General features: G+C 39.1%; 1 protein-coding gene across 1 annotated transcript; it reads left to right on the top strand.

Annotated features, from left to right (window-relative positions):
* The first annotated feature begins 774 nt into the window (after positions 1–774).
* LOC141464274 (transient receptor potential cation channel subfamily V member 6-like) lies at positions 775–26,346 on the top strand. Its single transcript, XM_074147068.1, has 15 exons — positions 775–905; positions 9,695–9,792; positions 10,336–10,458; positions 11,420–11,560; positions 12,074–12,172; positions 12,394–12,569; positions 13,414–13,560; positions 19,098–19,310; positions 19,676–19,762; positions 20,910–20,986; positions 21,293–21,458; positions 21,731–21,797; positions 22,416–22,684; positions 24,598–24,704; positions 26,070–26,346. The coding sequence occupies exons 1-15, from the start codon at positions 775–777 to the stop codon at positions 26,344–26,346; spliced, it is 2,178 nt and encodes a 725-aa protein (XP_074003169.1).
* The last annotated feature ends 196 nt before the right edge of the window (positions 26,347–26,542 follow it).

Here is a 26,542-nt window from a genome sequence, read left to right as displayed (position 1 = left end):
AATTTTTCATCCGTTTCCTAAATAAGCTTTTCTGGAGTAAATGTGAAGAAATGTGAAGAAACAATAAGAGACTATAGTCATTAAAGGAAAATGAAATATGTAAAGTTTACACATTAATCTACATAAACTGTTCCAACTTGTGAAGTTATTTTGTTTGACGCAGAGAAGGTGGAGTCTATAATGATAATTTCTTTAATGGGATTTGCAGACAGTTGGAGTGGGAGGTGTGTCCTTCTCTATGCTACCTTTGCAGATCACAGTATCTTTTAGGGCACGTTCCCACATGTTCACTCACCTAAAAGGTGTTTTGCCTGACTTGTTCAGCTGTCTAGTTCAAAATTGCTTAGATTTGGCTTTCCAGAGGCATTCAGAGATATATAAGGAGGATGATTACTTCTAAATTCTAGACTTCAGAAATGAAATACGAGAAGCCTAGGATGTTGATGCTGTATGAATTCTTCAGTGCTGTATAGGGTCTTTGTGAGGGGTAAGACTGCTGGCGAGCTACTTCTGTCAGACACACCTTTGGGTTGGGCTATTTTGGAAACTTAGTAATTGATGAGGCTCAAGGTATGGTCTGCTAGGGACAAGTGATTTTATTTTGTGTTTTTACATGTGCTTTGATCAGCTGATGCAGCTCACAGCCAGTCTCCTCTGTAAGTAATAGACTGGGGGTGGAGGAGTGGTGACCTGTAGTGAGCCTTTCCTGATTTTTTTCAAAGTGGGGATTGCTGGCTTTCAGGCAGCTAGGCAAGAGAGAAAAAAGGACGTGCTATGGGGGTACCTTTACTTGGGGATAGCAAGCCCTTCTATTTTCGGATCTGGAACGGACTAAGTCAGAAGTTACAAGGCAAAAAATCCTGGGATAAACATCTGGATGAAATCTACTTACTCCAGCAGAAAAGGTACGGTGCATTTCAGCCTTATTGTCTTCCCTTTCTTCTGTAGCTCCCTCCCTGTGGCTGATTCTCACTGTTTTCCCTGAGGCTTTTCTGGCAGTAGATAAACTTTAAACAACCCTGGAGCACTTTTCTCTATCAGATTTCTTCTTTCAACATGGAATGCTTCTGGAGTTCCAATCTTATCTGCTTTCACAGGTGGGTTTACTAGGTCGCAATTGAATTACCCTGAGCGCAGGACTTAGTCACAAATTAATAACTTATACTATTGTCTTTCCTGCTTCATTGGTAAAGCTCACAAGAAAGTGCATGATGGTTTGTTTGTTTTTATAATTATTATTAAGACTGTGTGTGATGTATATGCTACGGTCAGCTGAACCGCAAGGATCCCGTTTTCTGTCTCTCTAAAGGTTGCCCTTTCTGTGGGGTAGAGCGGACTTAATGTTGTTCCACGTTCTGGTGGTCAGTCACTTCCTGGGTCAGACTGCTGTTTTTCACCCCATGTCCTGGGTGTCAACACATAACAGTGACTCCTTTTACACTTTACACTATCAAGAAGATTGCCTCTGTCTTCCCATGTAAATACCGAATCAAGGCTATTTGTTACTGCTGTGCAGGGATTCTCCCTCCACACACAGGAATGCAGGAGTATTCATGGAAATTCAGCTGAATCTGTTTTTCATTGTTTCTTGTCATTTCTGCATGCACAACCACTGCAGTACTCAAATAAGAAATTGCTTCTAGTCCCTTGTAAAATTTGTGTTTTCTTTCCTCACAAAACTCTGAACATCTCTGGGGACAGAAAGGTGGCTGTGTGGGCCAAAATCTATCTGTCTGTACGTATGTATACACAAATATATGTATAGAAATAAGTAGGATAGTACCTTAAGAGGGAAAAATGTACACATCTGTCTTCAGGGATAGAATTTACATATATCATCATTTAACTTCTGACCAAATACCAAAAGCCTGTTCTATTTTACTTCAGAGCAGTGGGACTTAAATACATTTAAAATGGGAGGGACAATGTGAACAATGTCTCTGTAGAGGGAACAGTGTCTCCGTAGAATGCTGAAGAAATGAACACATTTTGGTATGTTCATAAACAGCATCACAGGTAACCAAAAAATAAGTTCTCAGCAGATTCTGTAATATCCAAATGAATGTGTGTAAAATAAAAGTCTAAATATATCAATATGTTTTATAATCAAAACATTATCTTCACATCTTTTAGTCATAGACATGTGCAAGGGATCTCTGGAAGTCTCTATGTAACCTCACGCTTGAAACTGGACTATTGCCAGCAATAGATCACATTGCTTTGTCTGGCTCAGTCTTGAAAGCCTCCCAGGACAGAGATTCCACTGTATCTTTAGGTACCAGTTAAAGTGTTGTAACCTGCTAGTGAAAAAGGTTTTTTTTCCTAATGTTCTACTTGAACCTCCAAAATCATCATTTGATGCTGTAGTCCCTTGTTTTACCACCTGCTGTTACCAAGGGGGGTTTGGCCCCTTCCTTTTTGTTACTCCCTTTCACATAGGCTGCTATTAGGTTGCCATTCAACCTTCTCTTTGCTTGACAATTTGCATTAGTCATGTGCTGCAGGCCTATGAACATCTTGCGTGTTGCTACTGATAGAAGAAAATAGAAAAACTGTTAGGCATATAAACCCTTCTTCATAAGCTTCTCTTAGGTCACTATAATGCAACCACAGTAGTCCCCCAAACCAACATTTCTGTGTTTCTTTATAAAACTCTGAGCAACAACGCACGTAGTGCATACGAAATCATTGTTTGTGAAATCAAAGTTGCACAGGGACACAATTGTTCCCTTCCATTTTAAGTCTATGTGTTTCCCACACCTTTCAACTAACAAAAATCAGCCGTCTGATATTTGATCAGAAATTACATAGTGCCAATATGTGGATACTGTTTTCTAAAGAGGTACAGGACCATTTCTCCCTCTTATTATCCCGGTCTTTCCTTTCCTTTCTTGTCCCCAGAGATGCTTAGAGTTTGAGGAGAAAGAAAGTGAACATTTTGCAGAGGACTGGCTTCAGTTTTATTGCTTTCATATTCTTAATTATGTATAGATAGAAAAACACAACAGGGAAACCTGTGGTGGTGTGTATGGGAGCTGCTCTTACTAAACCTTTGCTTTATTGGAAAAAGTGTTGTAAGCCAAGAGGGCTTTTACTTCATCCTGTCATTTTGTTGTGTGGAATTGCAGTGTTGTGGCTTCATCTTGAGCTCTTCTTAGTGTTAATGGTGGTGGAATACATACAGTAATAAGCAGCAATTAAATTCTACTATTATCTTCTTGAAAGCCAGTGGTAAATATGTTACTACTTAACTCCTGTGCTCTGACTGCACACAGAAAGTCTGAAAGAGAAGAACAAAGTGTTTTCCTGTCCTGCAACTGGTGATGATAGTACCTGAAGCTAACTGCTTTTGGTAGTTCTCGCCTTCACTAGAATTGCTGTTCATTCTCTTTCTTTATGTGCAATATTTCTTTGAATCTTATTGGCAGTTGATCTCAGCGTTATCCACAGTGAGGGATTTCTTTGGCTTAATTTTGCACTGTATAACATTGCCCAAAGGAGCATCCAAGTTCAGGAAATGTGATACGATCTCCTAATACCAAAGAGGACTTTATTTTGCCTAACTCTGCTGGTTTCTGTTCAAGATTCTCTCTTTTAAATAGCCTGTAGCTCAGTGTGGAGTCCCAGGGACAGTGGTCACATCTCATATATCCTTTCTAGAAATATATTTGGAAGTAAACTCTGGGATCTACATAGCCTGGAGCATATGAACATAAAAACACAACATAGTTCATAATCGTGGGGAACAAAGAAATAAATACTTATGAAAATTCAGGCCTGATAGATGTGAAGAGAAATCACATGCCTGTCACAGTCTAATAGATCTTCCAGAAATTATGAGAGCCATTGCTTGATTTCTTTCATGTCTGGCTTTCAGTGTAAGAGTTTCTAAAGAAATGTGAACAAAATCTCCCTAGCATATAATTTTAGAAATTCCACCATATGAGAATTGCACTGGTTCATTAAAAATAAAAAATAAATTACAGCAAGTGAGTATATGGATCCAGGACAGTTAGGTTATATTTTTCATTCTGCTATTGCCTGCCTCTATAATTTTCATTGATAAATAACCTATCTTCTCTGTGTCTTGTCTCTCACAGCTGCTGCTTAGGGATTAGTGGTATCACCTGGTCTTCACAGGATGCTCTGAGGTTAATTGTTTTAATGGCAATAAATGGTACATTTAAAAAAAAAACATAAAACAAAACAAAGCATTTTTACACATTAGTTTACTATAGAAATCTGTGCTATGAGAAATAATGCATTAGAGGTGCTTGGGACAATTTGCATAACTTGCAGAGAACTATGATCTTTCCAAACGTCACAATAAAATACTTTATATCCCCTTTAGTTTCCTTTTTTTTTTTTTTTTTTTGTGGCTCTTCAGTATCACAGACATATTAGCGAAGTGCTGTGCTCACCCTGAAAGCAAACAGTACACAGACATACACACATCAGACCTCAGTGCCTAGGATGTGGCTTAGGCTTATACATTTAGGAAGCTATTTGCCTTCTTGAACTTGGCTATAGATTTCCTTGAGAAGCAGTAAATATGAAATTTGTGTTCTGAAAAAAACCTCCCACACCAAATAAAAAAGTCGTTAGAGAAAACTAGTTAGATACAGGGTGAGGAACACAATCTAGAATAAAACTGCAAGAAAATCCCTATTGAAGAGTGTTAGAAGTTTTGATGCAGGATGAGGTCGTGCTTCAGAGAACAAAATTGTTTTATGAATAACTCAGTGATAATAAATAATAACTAACATCTGCTGAACTGTTGATCCAGTTCTACCATGAGATTATTCTTAGGATGGTCTCAGATGCAGAATTAATAAAAGATTAATGCAAGGAGATTTCCCTGCTGGAAGTGACTGAGAAAGATTTCTATTTCCTAGTGTGGTAGATGGCTAAATATGTGAGGGGACAAGACTTCCCTATCAGTTTCTTGTCTAGTGCCATTGGCAATTAGTAACCTGTTAAATTTATCTCCAGAGAAGCTTTGTTTACTGTCAGTTGAAGGGGCTTCAACAAACATGCAGAAGAGATTCCAGTTGATTTGATGAGTCTTGCTGTCGGTACTGAAGAAATTTGCTGACCCTGTCCCTGTGCTGATTGTCCAAGCCCCTTTAATCTGTCTCTTTTTCACTTTGTGCTATTAATTCGTAACTCATTCTTTAGCATCTTGTCAGATGGTTGCATTGATCCACTTTCTGGCTGGTTAGCTTCCTCTGAACACACCCCTGCTCTCCTGAAGTCTTGCACACATTTACATGAACGTACTAGCAGAGGGAAGGGCGAAGATGAATCTCCTTCGTCAATTTCATGATGGAGTGTTGAGCGTGGATACACTGAGCAGCACAACTGGTAAAGAAAAGAAAGCTGAAATTATATTCTGCTGATGAGTTTATGGCTCAGTTAGAAAGAATGGCTTTAGACCCTCAGTGACCAGACATAGCTAGGGATAAAGCATGAAGCTAGCAGATGCCAAGCTTAAACTTGAGCAAACAATAGGAAAATTTCATACTCAAGTAGTAGAGTCTGAGAAGGGAATGAAAGAGGAGAAAGAGATGCTCCATTGCACCTCTGGTGAGCTTAGTCTTGAAAACAAAGCTTCAGATTGGTTGTTGTCCAGACAGTTCACATATTTAACGTATTTCTTTGTTTTAAAAGGATAACCTTATAAATTCAAATTATTCTTTTTATAACAGAACTAAGACTTATGGACTTGTCCTTGCATTTTTTGTCTCTTCATAAGTGTAATGAGCAGTATTTGCTCCAAAAGAAGTGCTTAAGAAGCCATAAATCCATAAGGGTGCATATTACCAGCAGAAAGTGCTTGTGAAATCCTTTATCTTGTTTAAGACTATTTTACGTGACTCCGTCAGTCAGAATCTGACCTACATTCTATCTCCTCTTTGTTTCACAATGGATTTTTGGGTGTTCCTGTCTTGTATAGATGACTATATTGAAAAATAACTCAGAGCTTCCTGAACATATCACCGAATCGTCTGTTAAGAAAACTGACTGATAATAACAACGCATGATCAAGGCCTCAACACAGCTACATTCCTTAGCTTAGTAAGAAGAATCTAGGAGCACTTCCAGGTCAATACTTCTGTGGTTTTCACTGCCCTACATACTGGTTAGCTATGTAGCTGTTGCTTGTCCTAAACTGATCCTATAAGGGCAACATCAGTACAGCCTAGTGCTACCAACCTAACATAGCTGACTAAATTAGGAGCTCAGTGTCCCTTGACTCCATAACTGATGAAGAGAGTGATTTAGAACAGGAGCTTAACTTTGATGTGCTGAATTATCTTCTCAGGGTGTCTAAACAGGTCTCTGCTGAATCATTCTCTGAAAGCCACCCTGTCCATCCAGTGACATAATGGCAGTTTATGAAAAATAAGCATCTACTGTAGGCAGCTCTGTTAAGAGAGTAAGTTAAAGATTTTACCTGCTGCTGCTTTGACACACAGGAACTAGAGTTCTAAAATTTAAAATTCATGCTGTGTTTGATAGGTCAGGAAGAAAATTGGTTAAATATGCAGAACTTAAAGAAATTAAGATGTTTTGAAGGTTCTAGATTCAAGTGACTTTTATTTTCACCTATTCACTAGGTGAATTTGGCTTATCTAGTACTTGATGTTTATACGCTCACCACATTGCTGTAATGTATTAAAAATGAGTTGATAATTATAATGGTATGTTTTAAATGAGAGTAAAATGTTTCCCCAATTATGGGACAGAAAATTAAATGAGAGTAAAAGCATATGGTATAAAGATGTAAGTCATGGACCTTTAAGGCCTCAGAGGCAGTGTGCCATGACATTTATCAACACTTCTGGGTTCTTCACCAGATCGCTGCTTGGCCTAGGATCTCTGGTTCTTCAAGCCCAGTTGGAGGTTAGTAGATTAAATAGAAAGGTTTGACAGTTTTGCCCTAAATTTCTGAAAGCTGAGTACAGTAGTTATTAGGTGTCTCCCTCTTAGCAGGCTTGTGATTTAATTAGTTGTTTATAAGGGCTTTGGAGAATTTTGTGAGAAAGGTGTTGTGTTTATGTCCTCCCACGCTGTCTCTTGCCCAATCCTTCCTCCTCCCTGAGGTTATTTGAGGGATAAAGGCCTACCCAATAAAGCATCAACATATTAATTGTAGCATTGTTTATACTATTCAAACCCCACCTCCTTCCCACTTCCTGCCTCTGAAACTTATATTCTCCAGGAACACAGAGTCTTTCTCAGCCAAAATAATGGCAGAGGTGGCAAGCTTGCTTCACTGATATTGAATCTTACAAAAGTTGCTCAGAGTGCCTCTTTATTTTGTTCCTATTTGTGTGATCCTAGATGCAATGTTTGCATCAGCTCATCTTGTAATTAGCAACTAACGCAACTCATGCAACTGATGCATGAGTAAGCTAGAGAAGGAATACTTCTCAAAGCAGCAAGGCTAAGAGTTTTAAGGACCCATAAAAATATCTCAGAATTGCTCCCTGGTTTGTTCAGGATGGTTCTTTATATCCTGAACGTTTTTATTTCTTCTCTGTTCTTCAGCATTTTTCTAGTCTAGTTTCTAGCGACTTAGAAAATGTGGTGCTGTTGGTGACAGGAAATGCTCCTATTATGGAATGATAAATATTGTGTTCAGTTATGCTTTTATTACTTGCAGCCCATGCCCATAAATTTACTTATTGAAATAATTCCTATTTGTGTAATTTTGATACTTTGCTTTTTTTGTTTTATCCCCCAAGTTCTCTCAAGTGTGTCAGTATCTTCCTGCTAGATAGGTGTGCAGAACTTGCACATTTCAGGTTGATTAAATCCAGAGATAATGGCATATCAAATAATTCTCTTTTTTTGCTTCAAGATTCTATTATTCATAAAAGATAACTTAAAGCAGGAAATACATATTTCTGTAAGTCACAGAATTTATATTGCCTGTTTTCCTATGGTTTTATTGTTAAATTACCCTATACCTAATAAGCACAAGTTCTAAGGAAACATTTTGTGCAATGGGCCATTTATATTCTCTCTTTCTCTGATGTGGGTTTTCTTGTGGCTTATAGTAGAGTTATATTCATAGATAATGTATTCTAACATCAGTGTTATCAATTAATGCAAAACACCTATTGCTTTTTATAGTATTTGCTCTACAAACTGTATCCCCAAAGTCTTGTTACTAAATAATACCAGAATACAAGGAAGAAATCTGGGACATCACAAGAAAAAAGCATTGAATATATCTTCAGGCATATGGTTTGACTAATGTATTTGTCCCAGATGTTTGAGTTTTTTGTGCATGTGTGAGACTAACATCCAGTCTGTTGGCAGTTGGTAGTAGTAAAAGGACAGACTGGGGCTGGTAGGAAAATGAGTCCTGACCTTCTTCTTGTTCATATCAGCTTGAATTCGTCATTATTCTACTGTGCTCCTTAGACTTCATTTCATTACAGCTTGACCTGAACCATGCTAGATAATTAAGAACAAATTAAGCATCTGTACTACAAGAAAGCAGAGGTGAGATAAAAGCACAAAATTTACATCTGAACAGAGATCTAAAACCTAACTTATCCTGTTTAGAGACAAGAATCTCTTTCTATTTCATACTTAAAGTCATGAAATGTAGGCTGTTTCTTTGAGTTAAGGGTCTTTCTTTGCCTTAAATCTTTAAAAATCCCCACCCCAAAACACTTTTATGAGTTGAAGGATAAATCTGAAAATATTTGAGGATAACAGAATTCTTTACCCCAGATCAGTAGATTTTGTTCTATTTTTTGTGAATTTTGGGTGGCCAACTCATTATTTTGACTATTGGCAAAGCTTATTTGGGTACTGAGCAAGCAGGCATTGCAGGCAACTCTTTGCACCCTCCCCTTATAGTTTGGCAACTATACTTGAAAATTCTTCATAGGTCCCAAAAGATCTACTGAAATAACCCAGAGCCTCATGGAAGACCCAAGGGCATTCTTCAACTATAAGTGAACAATTTTCAATTTGGAGCTTGTTTGATGGCATGCGCTTTCCCAGGATAAGCATATATTTCTGTTCTCAACAATTTCCTCAATTTTCTCAGCATCAGAGAAAAAAAATGGTATAGCTAAGCTTTCAAATTTTTCCTCATAACTTTATATTATGATGAACTTCATTTTCGAACTCATTCTTTTAGTTATACTGTAGGAAGTGTTCCTACAACACAGCAAGAATTCTTGTTGGTACTTTTTCTTTTCCATCAATTCAGATGTTGCCCTTTTTTAAATTTAGCGTGCTGTTTAAAAAAAATACTAGCTTTTTCTGGCTCCTTAAAAAAACTAGTCTACTGGCAGGAGGGGTATCAAATGACCCATCATTTGCTATCTTCTGTGCCTCAAAATGTGGGCTATATAAACCAGAAACATTTTGTTTATTCGTTTTTCCTTTCTGTCCCTCTGCTGCCACCATATGGTTAAGCGTCAGTAAATCAGGAGATGATGGACTACCTGGGGGTTAAGCACTGCATTTGGATGCTTTTGCCCGTTCTTTTTTTTTTTTTTTTTTTTCCATTCAAAAGATACCTCAGGTGGTAGGTGTGCATTACTGATCTTTCAGTGAAAATGTTGAAGATACACACTGTCTCAAGCAAAGGCCATGCTAGCTCTGGAGAGAGGCACCATGTGTTTGACTGTGTTTCTTATCAGCCACTTTTTATTGACTGCAGAATCTGGGAATCCCCACTTCTCCAGGCTGCCAAAGAGAACAACCTCCCAGCCATTAGAAAACTTCTCACTGACGGAACATGTGATGTCTATCAGAGAGGTAACTCACTTATTTCCGACAAATGGCTTTCTGTGGAGGGCAAGAGCCTGCTACAATGAGTAGAATAGCATGTTTGTTAGTTTGCTAAAACATTTGCATTAGCTGACTCAAGTTACTTAACTGTATGTCAGCAGCTTTGCAACAAAGTGAGTTTTCTAACTTGGAGAGCTCACAAAACCCTAAAGGAATGGTGAAGATCAGAGGTTTACAGCTTGAACGGGCCTTTTTTCTGGAGGGAGTGAATGAGGTGGTTTACTGTGGAAGGTGGTCGATGGAAGGTCTGTGTTCTCATTCACTTCATGCCTACGCCTGCTGTCACTTACAAACACCTGGAGTCTCTGTTCAGCTTTCAGATTTTGATGGGGTGAAGGACAGAGACTACGCAGTTATGCAGCTGTTACCATGTCATCTGATGAAGCAACACCTAGCAGCACTTAACGACCTAGCACTCCCATAATTCTCCGCCCCAATAAATCTATTTCTGCGTTTGTCCCAGATAGTTGGATGTCTAGATGACTGACATATTTCTCGTACTGTGTGTAGGTGCAGTGGGGGAGACTGCCCTTCATGTAGCTGCCTTGTATGATAATGTGGAGGCTGCGGTGGCTCTGATGGAAGCAGCTCCCGAGCTTGTCAATGAGAGGATGACATCAGAGCTGTATGAAGGTAACATCTCAGGGAATGAGGATGGGCAGGATTTTCTGCAGGAGGAGGGAGGAAGTACTTACCTGTACATTTAGGAAAGTGGCTTATACTGTTCCTGGTTCAATACATTGCTAAACTGTTACGTAGAAAAAGCAACATACAAATGGCTCCCGACCATTATATTAAACTGGTGTTATGTTAAACCAATAGTACATGCATGTGCAAACACGCAAACGTTAACCTGCACCATAACTGCAAGTGGGCCCGTTGGCTATAGTGGAACTGCAGTGTACAGTTGTACAGAATTGTACAGTTTGCTTTCTGCTGTAGTCATGTGTAACAAAGGCGACACCTACCCGATCTCCTCTGAAAGGAGAAAAACTGGTTCTTTGGTTGACAAAGAATAGGTATTGAAAGCAACTGTGGCTACTGCTTTTGCATCTAGACTCTGAGCCAGGTTTTAAAGAATGGTTCTTATTGACTAGAGAGAAATGCCAGACAGAATCCTGAAACCACTAAGATAGTAATGATGGGGTTTTGAAAATTCTAATACCTAGTTTGATGGATTACTGACAGTCGTCTTTGAGAGCTTTGTCTTGACCTCGCCTTAATGTCCTATGAAGGAAAGTATAGTCGCTTCTGAGAGACTTGAGCTTTCAGTGTGCTTCCTGGAAGAGTGTGGCATGTCTTGTTTTCCCACAGAAAAAAGCTAGAAAGTGCATTCTGTTGGGGTTTTTTTGGCAGGCTGTAAAGCCAGTTTTCATGAACTCGTAAAAGGTTTAAATAGAATGGGTCCTTTGGAAAATCTGTAGTCCAACCTTCTGCACACAACTGGGATATCTTCAAAGTTAAATCTTATAGCCACTATCGATGCGGTTCCAAAAATAATCAGATTTACCATGAGCGAAATGTGAACTGCAGGCTACTGATCAGCCTGAAGTTGCTTTCTTGGAAGGCAAGGTTTTATTTCTGTGTCTTACAGGGCAGACAGCTCTCCACATTGCAGCAGTGAACCAGAACATCACTTTGGTGAAGGCTTTACTCAAGAGAGGGGCCAATGCCTGCACAGCACAGGCCACCGGGCACTTCTTCAGGCGCAGCTCCCAGAATCTTCTCTATTTTGGTACAGCCTTATCTTTTCTCCTTGCTGTTATGGGAGGGAACCAGCAGAGTAATGAGGGAATATGAGGGAGGCTTTCTTTAGTTCCCATCTAAAAGGGATAAGCAGAGGCTCCTGCCTCCAAGTGTCATCAGTCACACCCCTTTTAGCAGACAGTAAGATTCCATCTGATTATGTCAATACTACATAAATATAAATATATAAATCATACACATTTTATTTATTTGCATGTTTAGAAAAAATAGATATTGCATAAGAATTGTAATTTAATTTCTTCCTAACAGCATATGCTGCAACTTACTTGTCAACCTTCTAATGAAGATAATCTGAAAAGAATGCTTCTTCCTTTTAGTGTTGTGTGGGGCAAGTCAGAGGAGGAATGGGGCAGTTACCTGAAGTAACTCTTCCTTTCATAACCTCTGGCTTCATAACATGGATAGCTTTCCCTCAGTGTGCTTCAACCTCTCCTGCTCCTTGGGACCTTAATGTTGTTTCTCCCCATTCCTTTCTTTGCAGGAGAGCATGTTTTATCATTTGCTGCCTGTGTGGGAAATGAGGAAATTGTACAGTTGCTTATTGAAAATGGAGCTGACATTAGAGCTCAAGATTACCTGGGTATGTGCTGTGGGGCCTAGGGAATTGCATACAGTGGATCTGGGCACTTTAAATCAGACTCTGTCATCTGTGTGTGCACAAATTTTTCTCTCATTACAAACAGCTGTGGGATGAGGGATGTGAGGAAAATGAAAGCCACTGTTATTGGCATCAGTCAGTTGCCAGTCTTTGCATAGGGCTGGGCTATTCCCTATACTTTATCTGGTCTGCTTCCTTCATAGGTAACACTGTTCTTCACATCCTGGTTCTCCAACCTAATAAGACATTTGCCTGCCACATGTACAGCCTGATACTTTCCTATGACAGGAACAAAGAGGGACCAGGATCACTTGAATTGATTCCTAACAATGAGGGGCTTACTCCATTCAAACTGGCTGGAGTTGAGGGCAACACTGTGGTGAGTTTAAGCGACACAGTTGCCTCCATACAAAAGAGGTTATTCAGAAACAGAGAACTTGAAACGTCATCCAGACCAAGCAAGTTTGTGCATGTTTTTAGTGAGTAGAAGATACATAAGAAGACCTTTATTATTTTTGCTAGAAGTCTCATGTAGGACCAGAAAACCTGTATAAGAAATTTCTTTATTCTAATGAAAGAAATGAGTGCTTAAAGAATAGATCTTTTGACTCAATTTTTGAAGCATTTACGTTAAACAGGTATTAACAGAAAGATCCACTCCAAGTAGTTTTTTAAAAGTCTAACAAATTATTGTCTTTGTTGTCTAGATTTCATTACCCAAAATGTGACACATAGGAAGCTTCTTCAGGTATCCACAGGCATTTATTCATAGTCAAGAACTCAATATTTAATGTAAACTCTCATCCTTCCCCTTAACAAAAAGACAAAGATGCTTAGTGTTTATTCTGCGGATCCACAAAGGGTGGGATCATTTCCCTTGCTGCACCTCTTTCCTGATAACTTGTAGAAGAGTATAAAAGATTTTTTTTCCCAATCAACATATAATTCCATATGAATTCAGCAGTTTGATTAGAATTTAGGATAAAAATCAGTCATCCTTTACCTCAAGCAAGAGCTAATAATCAGGTGGGAGTCAGAAAAAGTTCTTCCACTTCTTAGCCTGCTATAATTGTTCCTGTGAGATACGAGAACCCCAACAACTACCAAATTCAAGGAAAATACATTGTAATAAAAGATTTTTAACCACTTTATTTATTTTCATTGTAAATGCACTATATACTGGAATGCTTCTAATATCCTCCATCCCCTTCTTTTCTCCTCAGATGTTTCAATACCTTATGCAGAAGCGGAAGCACAATCTCTGGTCCTTTGGCCCCTTGACCACTGTGCTCTATGATCTCACAGAGATTGACTCCTGGGCTGAAGATCAGTCCTTCCTTGAGCTCATTGTCTCAACCAAGAAGAGAGAGGTACTGTGAGCACTACATGCTTTCTATGTGAAGACCACAGTGATTATAAGAGGAGAAGAATAATAACTTTGAAGGTTCAAGCTTTTTTATATTATCTAAGAGGAAGGACTCTGTACCACGTGCTACAGGGCATACATGTAATGTAGCAGCTTTTTAATGATCTGCCTATGTCTGATGCTTTACACACGGTTTCTTCTGAGGTATCAAAGAACTTGGTATGAGCAAGCTACAGGAAATGGCATTGTGTTATTCAGCAAAGGGTTCTTTCTTTTTCACCAGGCTCAAAGATATCAGTAGCAAGCAGCTCTACAGTAGCAAGTAGCTTTCTGTAGCTGTGATACTGATTAACTCTCACAATGTCCCTGTGAGTCATGACTATGTTCAGAAATCCTGAACAGGAATGCATTTTAAAACCACTCATTATTTTTCTTCCCTTCATTTAATGACATTGCTTCTCCAGGTTATGACTTGAAACAAAGTAGGTGAATTATCTCCACTGTAGGCTCAGAAACTTGTAAAGAGATCACTAAGATGAAAATAGCAGAGTGTAATGGCAAGCCTAGGCAGATCTGCTCAAGACGTTCAAGGTACGCTACCCTATCAGTTGTAATCACCTTAAGTAATCCTAATAGGAAGGAAATAAATTAGAAGACACTTTAATTAGCTCAGTTCTACCCATCCTGTATTATTTCAATCTATCAAATTTTCAGTCAAACTTCTCTAACAGAAGTTTCAGCTACTCGAGAGCTTTGCGCAATACGGAGGAAGTCTATGAAACTCTCATTTGCTTTTATTTAAAATCTCTAAATTTCTATGTGTAGTGATACATACAGAAATTCAGGGGAAAGAAGTCTCTGTCAAAAAAATAGAACAACCTTAGAAGTTGTCAGAAGACTAAACCATAATCCTCAAAGAAAGAAGAATATTGTGCCTCTGTCTTCTCCCAAAACATAGTGCATGCAGATCCAAGATTCCGAATTTCAGAGGGTAAGATGTCACCAAATACTATGAGATGATTTCCTTATTTTCCAGAATGCTCTTAAATATGAGTAATTGCAATTTTTGCATGCATAAATAGCAATTCTTTTTCATATTTGATATATGCTTGGTCCAAAATATTTGCTATCTCCTGTAGAAGAATGCAATGTGTCACCCTATCCTATCAATACCCTCCCAGTCTAGTAATGGACTAGAGTAGCATATTCAGGCCCCAATCAAAGGTAGGTTTCTCATGTATTAAGGGGGATGCCTACATGGAGAGGTACTAAGATGTATTTTCTGACCCTTAAGTGAATGAAAAGTGGCAAAAATCCTTTTGAAAATGAAATTTATTCTCCTGTGCAAAGCATTCTAGAATACTGACTTTACACAAAACAGAGCACCAAAGGCTATCTAACTAGGTTCATTATCTGTCACTTCCTTTTGATCCTTTAGGGTATTTCTTCAGCCATTCAAGAGTAGTGTTCATTTACTGAAACATATGTATTCCGTGCATTTTGTGCAATCTGTCGTTGGCTGATTTAGAGGTAGTGGGACAATGTAGCAAAAGAAGGAAAACATATAGACTGCAGTAAGAAGTTTTCTTTTAAAGTAACCCACTTATGCCACTTTGATTTACGTCTCTTTCTTGCTTATTGCTGTGTCCTCTAAACATTACAATAGGAATAGGTCTAGAAATATTTAATAAAGGGTGTGGGTCAAATTCAAAAGCAAGGTGTAGAGTACACCCTGTTTATCCTACTTATGCTCTAAGCATCATAGAATCATAGAATCATAGAATCGTCCAGGTTGGAAGAGACCCTTGGGATCATCGAGTCCAACCATCTACCCTACACTACAAAGTTCTCCCCTATATCATATCCCCCAACACCACATCTAATCGTCTCTTAAACACATCCAGGGATGGTGACTCAACCACCTCCCTGGGCAGCCTATTCCAATGCCCGACCACTCTTTCTGTGAAAAATTCTTTTCTAATGTTCAGTCTAAACCTACCCTGTTGGAGCTTGAAGCCATTCCCTCTCATTCTGTCATTAGTTACCTGTACGAAGAGACCAGCACCAACCTCAATCAGTCTTCTAGTGGAAGCCGAAGGCTTGATATAGATGATTCAATTAAGTATCACCCAGATAATAATGCAGAAACTTAAAATGTAACATTTTTACATAAGCCATGAAGCTTTAGAAACGTACTAATCTCATTTGGAAAAATGTTCCAATTTTAGAACCATGGAATCATTTAGGTTGCAAAAGACCTTTAAGATCATCAAGTCCAACCGTTCACCTGACACTGCAAAGTCCACCACTAAATCATGTCCTTAAGCACCACATCTACCTGTCTTTTAAATACCTCCAGGGATGGTGACTCAGCCACTTCCCTGGGCAGCCTGTTCCAATGCTTGAAAACCCTTTCAGTGAAGATATCACCTGATACAAAAGATATGCATTGCTGTACTAACAGGAATATTCTGTCATCCTCAGTTCTATGTTCCTACATACAACAAAAATATTTCAAAAGTTTGTCAGATAAGTTTTAGTTGTTAATCTTTTCTTTTACCTTCAAGATGCCATAAGAACTGAGGGTAATTTCCAATCAATTATATATGCCTTTGCTTCCCTTTTACAGAAGAGGCCTTGTTGATATTCTGGTGCTTGGTTAGCAACCTCAAAAAGAATTCTTGGAAAAGTAGCTTATTGCTCATGTGAACCCTGCATATGTTTTGTAAGAATGGCCAAGTAAATTCTTCCCTTTTTTATAGGTAGAGAAACTGCAAATGAAATAACACTAACTCTTAAAATAGCTGAATCCAACTGCTTTTGACTGACTTGCTTTTTGAAGGACTACTGGCTCATTCTTCAACTACAGGAAGTCATTACAATTATGGCTTCAGTTCAGTTATACTGATTTCTTCCAGGCTGTGAATGGACCCTAAACAGTTATAAAGAGTTAACAGAAAACCAGAAAATGACTCCATGCTGATTTGCTGGGCTTGCAGGTGGTAGTGAACAAAATATCTTTGTTTTACTTTCACTTTAACAGAATACGGCTTTTAACTGAATGAAAAAGAAAATTTTGTTTTGAAAATACTTCAAGGTGAACCATTTGATTCCAAAGTAGAGAACTAGCTCTTCAACTACTGCAGATCTTGGAGGCCACGATAACCTGAGTCAGTATCATCCATCGACTTTGAAAATAGCATTTGCAATTTCTGTGGAATATACTTCCTCACAGTGGGACTCTATCTAGTTTATGACCCCTAGGGAATCACAGCCCAAATTTTTCAGAAGAACTCAGTATGAAAACACCCTAATATTCTCTCTTTCATTTTATTCATATCAGCATAGTGCTGTTGTCACTACGGTGTTGAATACATGCCAATAGTGCATTACATACTAAAATTAACATCTTTCCCATGAAGTTCATTCTTTCTTCACAGACTAGTTTACTAAGCAGAGTGTCTAGTTTTGGGTGTGCTTGAGAGTGATTACTTTTTTTGCACACAATATTGTGTGTTCATATGGAAAAAATAAGCTATAAAAGTGCACTTGGCCTAGATTCATCCCATGTAATTTTTGTCACCAACTGAGGTGTTTAATTAATTAATACAGATTCCCTAAGTGTTACATGTGATTGATAGAGAAATGCAAGTAACTAAGTATCTCCAGAGAGCAATTTAGATCTTAGGTAAGCTGAATAGCAGTCTGTAGGACCCTGTTGCCTACAAGGAGAGAAATCTTAGGATAACCACATCACTAATGAAGATACCTCCTTTAGGTATCTAAAGTTATGTGATGGGGTTACTTGTAGTAGTGATACTCTAAGGACATGGATGAGGCAAAGTTTGTAGGAAGAAGTAATGACATTTATTGGACAGTTCACATAGCCACAATTTCATCTTATGCTAGGAAAATAGTTAAAAAGAGTGGAGTGACATTGATCTTTCCAAGTTTTATAGTTGTCATCCCGGCAGCAAACCAATAGATTCACTCAGAGGCATAGATTAGCAATGTTCAACAGAGGAAAAGATGTTGAATTCTTTTTTCCATATCATCTTACTGTATTTTATTTGTCATTTATATGCATGTGTGCAAATCAAATTTAAGAAAATTTCTGGATTCTTCCTGTTAGTTTTTGAAATGGAATTGTGTGATAAGAGTGGATTCTTCCCTCCAGTGCTCATAACTCCACTGCTCTTTTTATAGAGTGCCTTTGTCACTTCTAAAACTATGGTCTCAACTCTTTTTGATGAAGCTTTCTTTTTGCATAGAATTCCTCAGCCACACAGTATATATGGATATATGCAGATCTTTGACAGAAACACAACCACAACTTATGCAGCAGCACTATTTTTCATATCATGCAAGATGCTCACTGAAGATACTGTTTATTCCTGGAAATGTATGTGGTCTTCTAGATATATTTGAGCTCCACCACTGCACTTCTAAAAAGAAGGACCCAAACTTTGAATATAATCTAATAATGTAGAGGAAGTAAGTTGAAAGAGCCTGGGTTTTTTTTACAGTATATCTCACTCTGGGTATACGGCAGATTTTATAATCATAGCTGAACAGTGAAAACTTTTGAAAACCCTGTCCATAAACAGACTGCATTTAGACAGAAATAAAGGAACTTCGGAAATCTTTCCGAAGTCCTTTTAGTTGCCTGCTAAATCAAGGTCAGTTTTTCAAAGAGAATGAATGATCTAAAGGACCTTTTGATATGTTTCCTAGACATTAAGAGTTTCCACAAATGCTACTGAAGTTGATAGAAATAGCTGTTGAAACCAATGTTAACTTACATGCATAAATGCAGAACTCCAATTTGGAGAAGAAAATCTAAGTGAATTTCACATGGTTGCATAGAAACGTTTTTCTGTAGCTGAAAATAGAATTCAAATTATCTTATTTTCAATTCTGTTCTAATAATGATGTATATTTTTTGCAAAGTTGTCTGTTGTAAAGTGCACTGTGCAGTCTTGCTTAACACAAAATATTATTCAAAATTGATTCCAGTTATAGTAAAAGACAATTCATGAACTGAAGTAGTTTTGTATGTATTTGAATCCCTGGAGTTCAGAGGGTTTGTAAACTTTCTGATATTGTAAAGTTAGCACACCCCTAATATAATGATATTAATAATTAATTAATTAATAATAATACCTTTTATTTTCTGTAACACATCCTCATATATTTGCATTCATGGACCTAGATCATAGGTCTGTCTCAAGTGTTTATATGCGTCCAGGCCTACACAGACAACTTTATTCCAGTCTCTAACATGCTTCTCTTGCACTTCCCACTGGTACTCAAAAGCTGTTCTCTGCAGGATGTATTTTTTACTTTTTTTCAAAGATCTTTACTGGCAAACTGAGCAAATCCAAACCCACTTGAGCATTCCATTTTTGCAAAATAAATTCAGCTTCCTATTGCTGAATAGAGTAGGTGAGAATAGCGTGTTAACACTCTCCCAGGAAACAGTGTGAATGATGCCTATAAACAAATGTCCTTATGGCAATTCCTTCTTTCTCTCTTTCTCAGGCACGCCAGATCTTGGACCTAACACCTGTGAAAGAGCTGGTGAGCCTGAAGTGGAACATGTATGGTCGTCCCTATTTCTGTTTCCTGGCTTTATTCTATATACTCTACATGGTCTGCTTCACCATGTGCTGCGTCTACCGACCACTGAAACCTCGAACAGGCAACAAAACAAGCAGCAGAGACAATACAATCTACGTCCAGAAAATGCTGCAGGTACTGTCTCCAGACTCCAGACTATAGGAGTCACGGCCCCAGAGGCAGCATTGGGCAATTCTAATCTAACCTACTTAACTGGAAAGACCAAGTCTTTCCCAGTTGCCAGCTATTGCAGCTGTCCTCCTTTTCTCCTTCCGCCAGCTGGCCCTTGCCAGTGGGGAACATTGGGTATGCTCTGTTCTCCATTGTTGGAGCTGTGCTGGTTCTTGTGGTTTTGTCAGGCCTAGTCATGTTTATTACACTGATAGTGGGCCTTCATTTGCCCCATTCCCTTTTTTATTTTCTTTCACTCCATTTAAAATTTAATTTCCTTTCACTCTGGGTTTTGGGTTTTTTTTTTATTTCTTTTTTTTCTTTTTCAGGAATCATATATGACATATGAGGATGAGCTGAGGCTGGTGGGGGAGCTGATCACAGTCATTGGAGCTGTAGTAATCTTGATCCTGGAGGTAAGAGAAACAGTGAGCTATATAGTCTCGAGTTTAATCAAGACAGATTTTACTTACTAGGCAAATATGAGTTTGTGCTCACAACTTGGTAGGGGTTATTTGCTTAGTCTAAGTGCTTTAAATATATGCCTATGGTAATAGAGTCTGTCAACAGTATCTATTGGATGAAACAGAGAATGAGACAACATACTAGTGAGGCTCCAGGTGTGGAAGAAGCAATTAGAAGGACTGGCAGGGCTATCAAATATTATCTGCAGGGTGATGACACTGCTCCCATTAGCACCATCTGTGGGTCCAGTTGAATCCCAGCTGTTGCATGAGATTCTTAGACATTCTTCTCCCAGCATTCCTAAACACTCCTGTGTTTAGGGATGCTAGCTGAAGTCATTTCTGTGTGTACACAGAAAAGTTTATATTTAATTGGAGATTAGTGACTGTATAGGCATATAACAGGAGCCTTACTCAACCATAGTTCTGAGGGGGACATGTTTAGCGTGTTTAGGTGTTCTCCTTACCATGAACTCTCCCTAAAAAAAAGCAGAAATTCTTTAAATTAAAACAAATAAATCCCCCACTTGTTTTTATTATAATATGAAATAGAAGATTGAAACTTTTATATGAGAAAACTCAAATGACAATGCCAGGGTGAACAGAAGTGAAATGGGGCTTGTAAACAGCGTTTTCTCTGCCCATATATGTTCCAGAATGACAGGCCCTTCTTCCTGTGTTTGGTCAGGACTCTGGGGCTACACTACAACTAACACAGTGAGTCTGAATTATAACAAACTCCTTTGATTCCCCAAGAAGATCTTCACTTCTGAGGCTCAGCTGTTTGTCTGGTCTCTTCTCAGTAATCTATATGAACTTCAGGCTCACAGCTCTATGCTGCAAAATCTCTCTGCCACATACCAAAGCCTCTCAATCTGCCCAAGCATTCTTAGATTTTCCAGCAATCTCTGTCACATCCCAATAGGGGCCCACTTGACTCAATCATTCATTTTTTAAAGTAATATAGAAATCAAGCTATGAACCAAACATAGCAGGTGCAGCTGGCCCTAAGATCCTTTGAATATCTGCGGTTACAATGACATTTAATAGTATAATGAAATCCATCTAAGTTCTAAAGTCAATAGAATGTCTCTCTTAGATCCCAGATATCCTTAGAGTTGGAGCAGCAAAATACTTTGGACAAACAATCCTGGGAGGGCCTTTTCACATAATTGTGTAAGTACACCACTTTTTAAGTGTAATAAATATATTGTCTCTCATTTTCCCCACGGCTCTCTTTTGCCAGATGAGTCAGTTTCTCCATTCTTTTAGAGTATTCCTTCTCTTTATTTACTTTTCTTACTGGCTCAACTAGTGTGTAGGAAGCCAGGTGAGTGGACAGGTAGAGTTAATAGCACGAAGAGGTCTCTGTCTATGGGGCTATGTTTATATGAGCCTGTCTTGGAATTTTTGAAAAGAAAAGAAAAAGGAGGGTAAGATTCCTTTACTGAACTTTTTTCATTGTCTCTTCTTCCTCTGCAGCATCACATATGCTTGCATGATTCTAGTAACCATGGTGATGCGTCTCACCAGCACAACCGGTGAGGTAGTGCCCATGTCCTTTGCTCTGGTGCTAGGATGGTGCAATGTCATGTACTTCGCAAGAGGCTTCCAGATGCTTGGACCCTTTACCATCATGATCCAGAAGGTATAAGACACAAACAAATACGGCCTTGTTACATATACCCTGATACCTCTTTGCAGACAGGGAGAATGAAAGAATAATTTTTCTCCCTCAGGACTAGCATTAATGGCAAATGGACAAGTTCTTGTCTACACAGAGGGTTTGGGACTTTCACATTCTCTCTTTAGTGCGGAATTTTCCTTTAGTCTTAGACTCTGAAAAATAGTTTACGTAGGGTTGCATTGTGGCTTGATGGGACAGCTGGGCCTTATGGTGGCTCTGTCTTTGCTCTTCAGATGATATTTGGAGATCTTATGCGCTTTTGCTGGCTCATGGCTGTGGTGATACTAGGCTTTGCATCAGGTGAGTCTACAAAAGGAAAACAGCATTATGTTACCCCTGACAACTTCTTTATTATGAATTAAGTATGTAGATTTTTATTATTCTCAGGTTGCCCTTTGAGTTAGCTGGCAAAGGTGGTGATAATGTATAGCTTCTATTTCTTTGAGCATGGTCACTTTCCCAGTACTGTTTTCTGTTCTCATGAGTTTGGTTTTCAATTCTTGCTCTTTCCAGGGTAATAGAAATTAGGACAATCCAGATAATTCTACATATATATAAATCAAGGTTTTAAAACATATTGCATTTAATATATTTGTCTTTGGAAAATGAGATTAACTCACATAGATTTATTATACCCTTGAAGAAGAAAAGATCACTATTTTGAGAACAAACAAATAATGTAATTCTGAAAATAAATAAAGCAATTCTAAGTCATGCATAATTCTGAGTCAGTGATTCTAGTCAGGGATTTGTCCTTGTTATGCTGGGTACTGCACTAACATAGAAACACATGCAGCTTCTTCCCATACCACTTTGTGTTGTCAGCATCTCTTATAGGACCTTGTTGTTGCTCTTGGAAATGTGATTCCCATTGTTAAACTCACTCTCTTTCTTTTTTTCCCCATTGCTCTACTCTAGCTTTTTACATCATCTTCCAGACAGAAAATCCTGAAAACCTTGGGCAGTTCTACAACTATCCCATGTCCTTGTTCACCACCTTTGAGCTGTTCCTCACTATCATTGATGGCCCTGCAAACTATGATGTGGACCTGCCCTTTATGTACAGCGTGGTATACTTTGCCTTTGCCATCATTGCCACCCTCCTTATGCTCAACTTGTTAATTGCCATGATGGGTGACACTCACTGGAGAGTAGCCCATGAGCGGGATGAGCTCTGGAGAGCCCAGGTAATCTAATTTATGTTGTATAGGGTTTGCTTTGAATAAAGAAGGGGAAAAGCTGTCCAGGAAAAATGTGCTAGCCAGTACAATTCCTTACTCTGCCATCTGTGCTTGAAGAGAGGTGCTTTAAAACCTTTCCCTGGCCTTCACTTTTCTCAGGCACTAGTACAATAAGCCATGTCCTTTTAATTATCTTTTACAGCTTCTATACATCAGCCACCAAATTTCTTTCATTCTTTCTATGAGTGTGAAAGACTATTCTGCACATCTTCCTATGTGAAACTGTCTTCCAGTATATCTTTGCTATGCGGGTTTTCCTACCTTATTTCAAATAGCAGCTAGAAGCCCCTCCAGACTTTCTTGTCCATCCTGTGTCTCTCTAGCTGTTTGTTCCTTAAGCATGGAATCTCTTGTTAAATAGAATTAGAGTTGCATCTTTTTTTTAAAAATCACATTTCTGTGTAACTGAGAGTTAAATTTTAACTATAGGGATTGACTGAAGGGACATAGAATGCAAGGTAATGATTACAAGTAGGTCAGTAACATCTTAAGATCCATTAACAGAAGTTGGCATGACTCTTGCTCAAAAGGCAAAAAAATTCAACCAGATCAGTTATATAGCTGCTTAACAGAAAATCCGTTTCCTACTATTTTTCTGTGAGAAAACAATAAGTCAAGTGGTTAAATGTAGTTGTGTGGCCACACTGATAAGTTCTGATGATAGTTAATGCAGATATAGAGGACTGTGCAGACTTAGAGGACTGTGCTGCCAATCCAGCGTGACCTGGACAGGCTGGAGAGCTGGGCAGAGAAGAACCTAATGAGGTTCAATAAAGGCAAGTGTAGGGTTCTGCACCTGGGGAGGAAGAATGCCAGATACCAATATAGGCTAGGGATGGACCTGCTGGAAAGCACTTCGGAGGAAAAGGATCTGGGGGTCCTGGTGGATAGTAAACTATCCATGAGCCAGCAACATGCCCTTGTCGCCAAGAGGGCCAATGGGATCCTGGGCTGCATAGGGAAGAGAGTGACCAGTAGGTCGAGGGAGGTCATTCTTCCCCTCTACTCTGCACTGGTGAGGCCACAGCTGGAATGCTGCATCCAGTTCTGGGCTCCCCAGTTCAAGAGAGACAGGGAACTACTGGAAAGAGTCTAGCATAGGGCAACAAAGATGATTAAGGGATTGGAGCATCTCCCTTGTGAGGAAAGGCTAAGAGAGCTAGGACTCTTTAGCCTGGAGAAGAGAAGGCTGAGGGGAGACCTTATTAATGCTTATAAGTATCTAAAGGGCAGTTTGAGGGAGGATGGAGATGAACTCTTTTCAGTGGCTCCCAGTGACAGGACGAGGGGCAATGGGCACAAGCTGGAACATAGGAAGTTCCACTCAAATATAAGGAAGAACTTCTTTATGGTGAGGGTGGCAGAGCCCTGGAACAGGCTGCCCAGGGAGGTTGTAGAGTCCCCTTCTCTGGAGATTTTCAAGACCCGCCTTGATGCAGTCCTGAGTAATGTGCTCTAGGCAATCCTGCTTTGGCAGGGGAGTGGGACTAGATGATCTCTAGAAGATCCCTTCCAACTCCAACAATTCTGTGATTCCATGATATAAATACTGTCCTCTTCTCTTGCTTGCAAATTAATTACCCTACTCATTGCTATCAGATTGCCAGGTGTAAAAGGAAAGAAATTTAATAGTGTTTTAAGAGCTTCATTTCTTCCTCCAAAAATGGCACAGTTAGGACTAAAGTAGTGAATTGCCCTAGAATAAACAGAGTATTGTCTCTACGATTTTTCTTCATTACATATGGAGCTCTAATGAAGTGCAGTAATGGGTCAGTACTCACAAAATGGATAATTTTGAAAGAGAGTCTGATTTTTTTATTATTCATCTGATTTCTTTGTGCCTTTTTTTTATTCTAAAGGTTGTTGCTACAACTGTCATGCTGGAGCGGAAACTGCCACGGTGTCTCTGGCCTCGGTCTGGAATCTGTGGACGGGAGTATGGGCTAGGGGACCGATGGTATCTCAGGTGAGTTCTCTTCTAATGTGTGCTCTTAAGGATCCCAGAAGAAGAATCCAATGTATGGATGTTAATAAAGAGCCTTTCCAGTGGTCCGGGGTGGAGTGTTTGGAGTCTGTTTCTGTCTGTGATTGATAGACAAGCACTGTTCCCCTCAGAAAGCTCAGACACCAGAAATTGCGTGGGTTATAAGGCCTGAATTTTTCTTTCAAACTTCTTATAATGAGTATCACAAAGCTTCACTGCTGTGCTTGGTTGGCTGTCCCTATGTATTAGGTGCATGAAATGGCACAGGCAAAATCAATCAGTTAGGCATTTGGCAGCAATGAACTGCACTACAGATGATTCAAAACCAGAACAGGAATAATTAAAGGCAAGATTTCTTTCTGGTGTGAACCTAGTAACTATATTATACTTTGCAAAGGCTGCATCAAATTGTAGGTCCAGGATTTCAGTTTAGGCACTGAAATAACAAGCAAACTATCTGTAGTCTAGATAACACTGGATTCCTCATTATTTATGATTTTAATCAATACTTATACCAAGGTGAGAAAAGATTAAACTTTGTCTTTTCTAACTCCATCATCTTTTGCTGATAAAGCCAGAAGGGGGAGTGGTGGCTGTATGTAATAGGACTTTCTGCAGGTTTTGGCAGAGTAATGAGCCTTGTGGATTTTCAGGTTTACTGGGCAGAAAAAGCAGACCTAAAGTTGTACCAATATGCAATACCTTTAGTCCAAGGTGCAGAATATAACTTTGCAAGAGCAATATCCCAGCAACAATTCCTCAATGGATGCTATGAGAAAAGAGTGTTGATGTGATCTAGTTCTGACAAATTACATGTATGTTCATTGAATGCAGTGTGGGATAGTATTACAGAAGACAAGTTATAAGTAATGTAGAGAAGGGTTGGGGGAGCAGTTAAATAAAAGTTCTGCAAAAGATAAGCGACATCCTGAGGCTAGCAACCATGGATTATCAGAGGAGGAAAGACAAGAACATAGGAAATGGATGAATATGCCTGTATACACAAGGGATCTGGAGCTAGAGTCAGGTGGGGTAGGTTTGCTAATAACTTACAGCCAGCAAAACGGAAAGGGCAAATCATGACTGGGAAATGAGTTAAAGGACAGGAAACCACGGGCAGATAAAGGTACTGAAGTCAATGACGGGGATGAAGGTCTAGGAGATAATTGTGTGCTAGCACAATTACCATGCCTATAATCAGTTTCCCATTTCTGTGTAGATGTTCTAGAATGTCTGGGTCAGTAGGCATATTTTTGGAAGGGGCTTGCTTCTTGTGGCTGCTTGGTTTTGTTAATAAACTGGCACATTTCTACTTCATTCAGTTTATGTTTTTTAATCCTCTTACAGAGTTCAAGACAGGGTTGATCCCAACAAACACAAGATGATGCGCTACACAGAAGCATTTAAGGCTCAGGATAGGGATAACTATGACAAAGGTTTGGAAAAGCTGGAAATCAATAGTAATGTCCTGTGCAAGAAGGACCTGTCTGCTCTATCATTGTCACGGAGCACATCCAGGACTAGTTCTCACCGTGGCTGGGAGATCCTGAGGCGCAACACCTTCCACCAGCTTCGTGGAGAGGTTGGTCATCAGGCCATGGAAGAGGAGGTCTATGATGTCTAAGAAGCCTCTTTTTTTACTCCACAACACAAATCACTTTTGCCACAACAGATGTCTTCTCCAACTACTCATGCACACTCCAGCATGCTACACACATTTATCAGCCTTGAAGAACTCTGCTGGTGAACAGTTCATGACATCAATGCTATGATATATGAATGCAGTCTTTTCTCTCCTACATTTAAGTGTCCCTGGTGTT

Source organism: Numenius arquata, chromosome 1 (assembly GCF_964106895.1).
Source record: "Numenius arquata chromosome 1, bNumArq3.hap1.1, whole genome shotgun sequence".
Lineage (NCBI taxonomy): Eukaryota > Metazoa > Chordata > Aves > Charadriiformes > Scolopacidae > Numenius > Numenius arquata.
The sequence above is the reverse complement of the archived record's forward strand: the minus strand, read 5'-3'. Positions and strand labels throughout refer to the sequence as shown.

Excerpts from the sequence above, each read along its gene's own strand:
- LOC141464274 (XM_074147068.1), top strand. The coding sequence starts at position 775 with ATGGGGGTACCTTTACTTGGGGATAGCAAGCCCTTCTATTTTCGGATC. Across the intron at positions 906-9,694 it reads TACTTACTCCAGCAGAAAAG|AATCTGGGAATCCCCACTTC; the intron begins GTACGGTGCATT and ends TATTGACTGCAG. Across the intron at positions 19,311-19,675 it reads ACGTCCAGAAAATGCTGCAG|GAATCATATATGACATATGA; the intron begins GTACTGTCTCCA and ends TTTCTTTTTCAG.